At 45.3% G+C, this 9362-nt stretch overlaps 1 protein-coding gene across 5 annotated transcripts in view; it reads right to left on the bottom strand.

Moving 5' to 3' along the window:
• Positions 1 to 9362, bottom strand: part of PPP1R14D (protein phosphatase 1 regulatory inhibitor subunit 14D) — a 33423-nt gene continuing 24061 nt past the window's right edge. For all 5 annotated transcript variants that reach the window (XM_065593142.1, XM_065593140.1, XM_065593138.1 and 2 more), the window contains 3 exons: positions 6206 to 6301; positions 3594 to 3626; positions 1 to 820 (listed from right to left, as the gene is read on the bottom strand). In XM_065593142.1, coding sequence (XP_065449214.1) covers positions 758 to 820; positions 3594 to 3626; positions 6206 to 6301 — 192 coding nt within the window. In that variant the 3' untranslated portion in view covers positions 1 to 757. The remainder of the gene's footprint in view (positions 821 to 3593; positions 3627 to 6205; positions 6302 to 9362) is intronic.

The following is a 9362-nucleotide window of genomic DNA, read 5'->3' as shown; positions in this document are numbered from 1 at the left end:
TCTGGATTTCTATGCATTTTAATATACAAATTGAGCATCTTTCAAAATGCCCTTACAGAGGCAGCTGGACAGTCCCTTAAAAATCCATTGCAGGTCCTCGTATTCGTTTGAGGTGCTGCTGGCGCATTAAAAAGTCCTATGCCCCACAAATATTAATCAACCTGTGGGATATACAGTAGGATGGAAGGAAAAGCTCCAGGGAGTGTATTTTCTGCCCAGCTTTCCACCAGGGAGGGATGATTAATAAAAACAGTGATTAGAAAAATATAAGAAGTGACCCTTTGTCCATGTGCTGGCCTAGAGCCAGGAGGTCTGTTCACAGGCAGGGGCTGGGAACAGTGGACTAGCACCTCCCTGTCCCTGGTGAAGGGTGGATAACAGCCAATGCCTTCTTTCTCCCTTCTGTCACTGGGCAGCAGGAGCAGCCCTGACTGGCTCCAAAGGGAGCTATGTCCAAGCCTCAGCCAAAGGAGAGGTTCCTTCAAAAAGAAAATGAATGAAAAAGAAAAGGGGATCTGCCCTCTCCCTTAACGTAACAGCTCTTTAAATATCAGCAAGATACACACAAGCCCCTCCCTGTGAACATGAAGCTGGAATGTGATGCTAAAAACATCTAAGATGCTTCTCAGAACACCAAGTCCTAGAAAAACTGTAAAATGATCTTCTCATGTGAATCTGATTCTCTGTCCTGGGGAGACGCCCGCTTCCATGTGAGCGATACAGGATGGAAGGGGGGTGTCTCTCATGATGGATAGGATCATTTCCTTTGAGGGATTTTCCTGAGACCTTGCAGTCGACTGAGCAGTTCCGTAATGAAGTCCTGGAATGAGAGTCAGTCAGAAGAAGGCTTTAATGCTTATTGTGCTCAGACACAGCTCTAAGAGTCACATGCCCGCTGCATTCCCCCTTATTGCCCTTCATATTTAGCAGAGGTCCAGTGACCAGAATGTTGGAATGCAGAACAGGTCCTGTTTTGCTTGGAGAGGGGAGGGGAGGGCAAGATTTTTGTCAGTGAGGGAGGGGGCAGGTAGAGTGGAGAAGATGCCCACTCCTTTTTCTCATCCCCCAGCCTCCCCCCTCTTCCAACTCTCTTCAGGGAAGTCACACACGCTTTGTCTCTTTCCCAGGCAGCCCACCCCTTCCTCTCCATGGAGCCTGTTTGTTCCCACCATTAGATGACTTCAGGGTACAGCTGCCTCTATTGTTTTTGCACCGAGTCCCCTACTTCCACTGCAACCTCCCATCCACGTCCTGCTGCTCTCAATATCTAGGCCATAATATGCTTGATGCTTCCTCGCTGAAATGGCCATACTACTATGTAGTGGATTACAGGGCATCCCACATTGTGACCCATAATAGCTGGCTTGCTTCAGTGAGGAAGTAGTAGTGGTGGTGGTGGGGGAAATAACACGTGTGTGTTTGAGGACAAACATTAGCAGGGGGTGAGGATGGGCTGACCAGGTGGAAGGGCAGTGACCAGTTCTAGTGAAACTGAGAGAAAACCGAGGTTTCACCCAAACTGTCAAGGATTATCCCTCAAAACTGAGGCATCTGGTCATTCTACATGGCTGCCACTGTAAGTAGCACAAAATTCACCCTCTTCATAAACAACCAACATGACCAAAATAGATCAGGTAACCTAAACCCCTCCCCATCTAACAGGTCACTCTAAGGTCTTTGCATTCTGCAGAAACCACTGTGCACACAGTGGAATGATAAGTCTCCTGCTTAAATCAGGCCGGTGTATTGGAGGCCTGACTTCACAGAGCTAAGCTTAATCTACCGCTGCATGTTCCCAGTGAATTTGCAGAACTATATCGTAAGGTTAGATTCACCAGGGGGGTCTTAGGTGTTGCTCAGCCTTTCAGGTGACCTGCTGCCTAGTGGAATTCACAACCCTGAGTTAGGTGCCCAGGGTCCCCAGCAATTGTCTGAAGAGAATGAGGTGCCTAAAAAAAGGGATTCACAGAGGCCAGCACCCTGAGATGCCTAACCAACCAATAGAGCCATTCTCATGCCCATCTAACACACAGGGAACACTCCTGGAAGGTAAGCAACTTGGGTCCAAATTGCTGCGCTGAATCCTGCAAAGGTGGATTTGAACCCTGGCCTCCTAGATTAGGGATGAGTTAACCACTGGGCTATTGGGAGGTGGCACTAGCACCATATCTTCCTCCTTGCTGTCTTTTGTGGGGCATACTTGTGCTTTGAGCACAGGATCAGGCCCCACAGCAAAATAGGGAGGGGAAGGTCTAGTTTGCAAAGCCTTCAGGGGTTAGGCATGAATTAGGCAGTGAGCAGCTTGGGTTGGGTAGCTTTGTGCATCCCCACAAGCAGAAATGTAGGTGCCTACAAAGTTAGGCAGCAGCTGAACGATGGTTTTGTGAATGCGAGTAGTGCTTAAAGTGACAGTTAGGCATCTGAAGCTAGCATGTAGTCAGCCCCTTTCCCATGTATCTGGTGCTTTTCTCTATCTGCTTGCTAGGTATATGGACTCCTGAAATGTGAGTGTAATGGACACATGGCTGCACAGATTACAGACACCGGGGTCAGCAGAGAGGATTGAACAAGACCTTTAACACAGACTCTTGGGCTAAGAAAACACTAATTCAGTTACTTGTTAGATGGTTGTCCTACTTGCTAGGGTCAGCCACTAAACAGCAACGTGATTACATTCATTAAGCCGGTGAACTACACAAACTCCTGCTGGTTATCCATGTGGGCACAATTAGCCTTGTGCTCTTTCCTGTGATTTGGAGATGGACTCTCAGGCCTTGGCTACACTTACCCGCTAGTTCGGCGGCTGGCAATCGAACTTCTGGGTTCGACTTATCGCGTCTAGTCTGGACGCGATAAGTCGAACCCGGAAGTGCTCGCCGTCGACTGCGGTACTCCAGCTTGGCGAGAGGAGTACCGCGGAGTCGACGGGGGAGCCTGCCTGCCGAGTGTGGACCAAGGTAAGTTCGAACTAAGGTACTTCGACTTCAGCTACGTTATTCACGTAGCTGAAGTTGCGTACCTTAGTTCGAATTAGGGGGGTAGTGTAGACCAAGCCTCAGAGTCCCACAGACAGCCTTGATGGCGGGGCTGCCTGCCAACCTGAGTTAGCAGATTTCTGCAGACTAGTTTAATTTCCATGTGAATCATTCGCCAGCCCTATTTTCTGTACATTAAACTTCATGCAGCCATTTACAAGGACTGGACAAGGTACACTGGAGATACACTACAGAGGCAAGTTACAATTATGTACTAACAGTACCACATTGCCTTCTTGGTCTATTCTTTCAGAGATCATCATTGCTTCTGATATTTCCTTTGACCCATAACTAGGAAATAGACTGAGTAGGAAACACACATCTGAAATTAACCTCATTGGTCACTGCTCTACATTCACTCCTATATATTTAAATTAGTTTTTACAGCGGTGTGGAATAAAGTATAAAAAAAAACCTCCTGAGAGTAAACAAGCTTGGTAACTCAAGCTTCAACTATCTGCAGCGCATACCGGCTATTTAACCAGATGGAGCCAAGCCACATTGCCACAGCACAGTATGAGATTGAGACTGAATGCTCATTGACGATGCTTCACTCACCTCTGTAGGCCTGGAACACTCATGAAGAATTTCCTGCAAGGCAAAACTCATGTTAGTTCCTTAGGAGTTTGTCTATTTGTTTTTCCTTTTTAAGCTACAAGAAGAGTATTTAAGGCTGCCATATCTAGCGTGATATGTGATCCAATGATGTTCCAGAGCCTGAGAGCACCATCACCTGCATCATGCCACACCATTCAGGGACTCCAATCCATACTCATCACCGCTGTTCTGTACTGAATGCCGCAGGAGATCCCAGGACCCGCAGTCACCAAAACACTGTTACGTACAACGTAGAGCTCTGTACTTTGTTCCTGTTCCACAGTACTGGATCGTGTTAGCAGTTCTGTATTTCAATCGCGTCATCCCAGAGGGCTCCAGAAGCTTTCACAGTGTGTACGTTGTCTGATGTGTAGAGAGTCTGCTGCCAGTATGGTTTTTAGTAATGATACTTCCATTCTGAGACCTATATCTGAAGAACACTGTGTGGCCCTGATCCAAAGCTCACTGAAGTCAGCATGACTCTTTCCATTAACTTCCATGGGCTTTGTATCAAACCCCATAGGAGCTAAGTATTACTGCAAAACTCTCAGGAGTTATTTTGGATCAACTCGTAAGCATTTGGAGGCTTAACCCAGCCTCGAGTATCTGCAAAACTGGGCTGCAAAACCCCATAAGAACAGGCCTCATAATCTTATGTGATTTAAGCTACTTCAGGCTTCTGTCTGGGCAAGAAATACCTCAAGAACAGCTATTCCGTTTGGGGTTTTTTTGGCCTTTCTGCATTGGCTGCTGCCAGGAACACAGAAGTACAGAGCCTTCTGAGAGAATGAGAACCACTGCATTAAAAGGTAACCAACATTTTTCTAATTCAGAATAGCTTTAGTTCAAACTTTGGGTGAAAGTTTGAGTTACTTCTGAAGTAGCTCACTCAACCCTAATAAATCACTGGGAACAGTTAGTGTGAATAAGGAATTTTTCAGTTCACATATTAAATGGGAGAAGTGTATAAGCTGTAAAAAATAGGACACTTTGGCCCTGTGAACAATGGTATAGGGACTTGTTGCTGACAATGGTTGTCAGCAATTGATCCCCCCAATGGGTGTGAATGGGACTCACAGGCTGGCTGGCCCTTTAAGATAAGCCAGGCTCAGCCTTGCCTGTGACCTACCAGCTATCCCACACCTGATGGTTATAAGGCAGTTTGAGGCTAGTTAGCGATCCCAACTGTGAAAGGGTTAGGAAAAGTCAACAGAGTCAAAGAACTCAGTTGCGGGGAGAGACTGCAGAAAAGGCAGGACTACCCTGTAGGTAGGAGGAGGGGTCATTCTTTGGCTCTCAAGGGTAGGAGCTCTGAGAGATGACTTAAACAGGCAAGAAGTCTGGGAGGAGGAAGCACAGGTTACTTTGGGGGGAAACCCTGAGCAAAGGCCTAAAAGGAGCAGGAAGAGCCTTGGGGAAATTGCCAGAGTCCCTGAGGAAGGGCAGCAGTGAGGGAAACCTGTTAAAACCAGAAGGAACAGAGGAAGAAGTCTGCAGGAGCAGGTCAGGCTCCTGTAGGAGAGGCCTAGTGATAGGGTCAGTAAAAACACTTTAGCGGAGCCCAAGAGGGGCAGAAAAGCTAATAAATTAGCAAAGGAGGAGTTGGGAGGATCTAGGGAGAAGTGAGAGGCCTGGGAACCAAAGGGAGGCTGTGTTAAATACAAGTTGTGGAGAAGCAGCACATATGGCTTGGAGATAGGAAGCCGCCCAGGGAAATTGCAGCATGTCTGATGGAGTAGACCTAGCTTCTTAATACAGGGTCCTTGGACCAGAACCCAGAACAGAGGGGGCCTCTCTTCCCCTACCAGCCCCTGAGGAAGGGGTATGTAAGCCAAACAGAAGGAATGTTGAGCCCAGGTGGGGCCAAAGACTCAGCCCAATGGACAGGCTGAGGAATAGCTCAAGAGGTGGCTGAAGGCTTTCTTGTTGTAAGACTATTTGGTTGTTGCTGTTTTTTAACCTGGAAGGGGACTGAACTTCATGCGACTGGGCCAGAGGGCTGAGCTGTGAAAAACCTGACTAGTGGCAGACGGCACAGGAGATAATGACCCTTGCAGCATTGCACCCTGACACAAGGGGGTGCTGTGGTGATGAGTTCTCTACCTTACAGGAACAAAATTGTTTTCCAAACTATTACAGATTGACACCTGGTGGAATGAACTGATAAGTTTCTGTGCAGTCAAACTTGAGTCTTAGCGCACCCAGTTTGTGCACCAATTTAACTAACTTGGTAGAAAAAAAAACCCAAGTTAGTTCAATCAGTGCAACCCCTTAGTGCGGATGTGGCTATATGGGTATAAGTGATTTATATCAGTATTACGGCAACCACATTAGGATTGAACTAAATCATTTTCTCTTCCAGTTTGATTAAATCAGTGCAAAAGCGGAGTATAAAGCAGCCCTTAATCCTGGCTTCTGGAATGGAGTTGATGGTTTTGTATTATCCACATAAGCATTTACACCAATCCAGAGCGACCTACTGTTGACCTGTTCAGTAATAGGTCAATTTTCGAGTGAAGACAGGGTCTTAGCTCCCATATTTAATATAAATAAGAACGGACAGTCTGTCTGACCTGTAGTTTTGATTTCTGTTCCTCGTTGGAGACCTCTAGAAGATCTTCAATGTCAATTTCTGGTTCAGGGGTTGCTGCGTCTGCTTCCTCCTGCAGCTAGAGCAGAAATACATAGTAAATAAACCTGTCCTGTCAACTGATAAGCATTCAAGAGGACTTTGTGAGGAGAACTGCTGGGGGGATGAAAGTGGGGTGGGGGAAGGATTCATTTCTAGTTAGAGAGGCCCACGCAGCAAAGTCTAGATTAAGATATGAATCATCCTGAAATGTGAGGGTATTTAGAACAAGCGTTCTGATTCAGTCTCATCTCTAGCAGCACCACATCCCAACATGTAGACTGTGGCTTGACACAAGCAACATCTCTCAGCTCCTCCAGATTTAGCTCCCAGAGGTGTCAAACAGTCCCACCACAACACCGAATACCTGCCCAAGGAGCATGATGCTATCATGAGAAAACCCTATGGAAGGACCTAATGCAGCTGAAATAGGATGAACCCCAGTTGGGGTAAACCATCTTTTACAAAATGGAATGAGTAACAATCAGGCCCCCCCAAAAGGTCAGGGGAGTTGGGTCCCAAAAGGCCACATCAACATGGCACTCTAAATTCTCCTTTGAAAGCTCTAAGCACAAGGTCTGCAGCACTCCATTTGCCCATAGCAGAAATATGATTGTTTGACTTGATCCTGCTAAAATCTGAACCTGTGATTCTAGGGAGCCTGGTTGTTTCAACCCTGATGCTTAGACATCTAAGATACATTAGGAAACTGAATAATACTAAGGACATACAGAGCAATGGAACAAGCTGCCAACGAGGTTGTGGAATGAGCTATTGAAGACTAGACTATCAGGGCTAACAAAGATAGTACTGCCTTCATGCTGGGAGCGGAATGGGATGGCCCACTAGAGACTCCTTCAGACCCGAGTGATTCTAAGATTTGTCTGGTAGGTTGTTGTTTTTTTAATCCTTCATAAAACATTTACAAGAAACTGCTGTACCGGTGCCAACAATTTCTAAACTTGCACATACTGCGATGCGGTACTTCCAAGTGTGTTTGGACCAGGTATCAAGATTTGTTAGAACTAGGGATGGAAGTTTGGATGCTTAGCCTGAGATTATGGAGCCTGAAATGCATGTCTGAATTCTGGGGAATTTCCTGTGCAGGAGAGGAGCCAGCAGCACATGCCCCAGTCAGTTGGCAACACCTTCCAGAAATGCCTTCTTCCTGCTAAGACTTTGCAGTAATGAAAGGAAAACAAGTCTCTGAATCTGTACCTTTGGACGTGGTGACCCACCAGCAATGTTAATGATTTCAGACTCTGATTACATAATGCAAACTCTCAGGAGATCATAGGTGAAAAAGGGATTTTAATATTGCCTTTATGGCTCCTTTAAAAATGCTCATTTGTGGGCCCGGCATAGTGAGAGTTGAGAGGGAATTACACCTTGGTCTCGCACATGGTACCACCAAGAACTGCCAGTAGGCCACTTGTGAATTTTTTTGAAACAGGTGCTTTAAATGTTACTAGCTCCTCTGAGTAGCAAAAAACCTTACTCTTTAAAGAAGCAACAATTGTTCTGTCTTTCTTAGAGTTGTCTCCTGTCACCTCCACTTAATCCTCCAGGGTGTGAGCTTCCTTACAGTAGTGCCCCATTACCTCAAACTCCCTCATAAAAATACTCTGTCAGTCCCGTCCATAACTCCACTTTTGCCAGTTCCACAAATACCAGGTACAGAAAGGGTCTATATATTCTAGGCTGGAAGTGGGTTCCTTTCATCTTTCTCCACCGTAGGCATTGGCTCTCAGGAGCCCAATGATATCAAATGTCATTGATCTTGTCACATGAGCACAGTGACATCTTGGTGCCACTCCCTGTTCTACATTGCTGTTCCTACGGGGCACGTGCATAGACATGCTCTACAAACATGTTTCTCATGATGGGATTGTCACATGAGCCTGGAACTGCTGGTCTTGAATGCCAAAGAGGCATTGAACAAAGACTTGACTAAAGCCAAAGAAAGTAAAACCACATACATAGGGGTGTTTCATTATTATTTTAGATGATAGGATGAAGCCAAAAAGTGTCCAGCTTCAATATCTCTTCAAGCCACATGATCAAGAAGGAACCAATCAGCACATCTCTGGCAAATGGAGACAGAAAAGAATAAGTTCTAGGGATAGACTTGCTAGGAAGGTCAGTACTGGAGAATTAGATAGCTAATGGACTAAAGAGCTTTTTATCTCTAGGTTGCTGGGTTAGATCCAGCTCTGGTTGGTAGAGAGTCATGACCAAAAATGGTTACCATTTGATGTCTATTGGTCCTGGTCCAGATCCCATATCACAAAAATTATCAAAAAGAATCACCATTCTTGTTGGCAATCTCAGCAGAGAGGCGCAGGACAGAAAGAGTCTGGATACTGAACTAACCTATCACCTCTAGAGATGGTCCCGTCCCCTAAAGCCAGGACAGGAACATTGGCAGGGAAGCTGGCACTGCTGCTGTACCTATTCCATGGATAACAGACTTTGTTCACCAGGGCCATCGATCTGGTACCTTTCATAAACATCACATTAATGACTCCATTCAGGATACTGTGACTTGGATTTTACTGATGGGTGGGTTTAGGCAGTGTATTTGAATGTACTTACACTGAATGTGCTGTTGTACATTTTAATGTATTATAAGGGACCCAGAGCATGGGATGAGCTCCCAATAATATTTTATAAACAAAAATAAATGACTGAATTTCAAATGGAAATTCATAGAAGTTAAGGGCTGAAGGGACAATTATGATCATCTAGCCTAGTTAGTGATCGTTTTACTAGTCTAATAGTCATTTTACTAACTTCAAGAAGATTAAAACCTTGCTTAATAAAAAGACAGAAATAATAATGCAGGAAACCAGACATTCCTTCTTAGAGGTGCCACACGTACTGCAAAACAGAGTGCCTATATATACTCTTTTCTTTCAATTGTCTTTTGTAAATGGTGTGAATACAAGGGGAGCTGTCTTCTCATTTCAAATAGTGAATAGTTTACCTAATAAATTCCAGTGCACATAGAAAAGCAAGTGATCCTAGAAATTACCAGAGGGATATTTTGGCATGTCCATTTCCAACCCTATGTGAAATTGCAACGATGCTCAAAAATGGAA

This window comes from Chrysemys picta, chromosome 4 (genome assembly GCF_011386835.1).
Source record: "Chrysemys picta bellii isolate R12L10 chromosome 4, ASM1138683v2, whole genome shotgun sequence".
NCBI lineage: Eukaryota > Metazoa > Chordata > Testudines > Emydidae > Chrysemys > Chrysemys picta.
The sequence above is the reverse complement of the archived record's forward strand: the minus strand, read 5'-3'. Positions and strand labels throughout refer to the sequence as shown.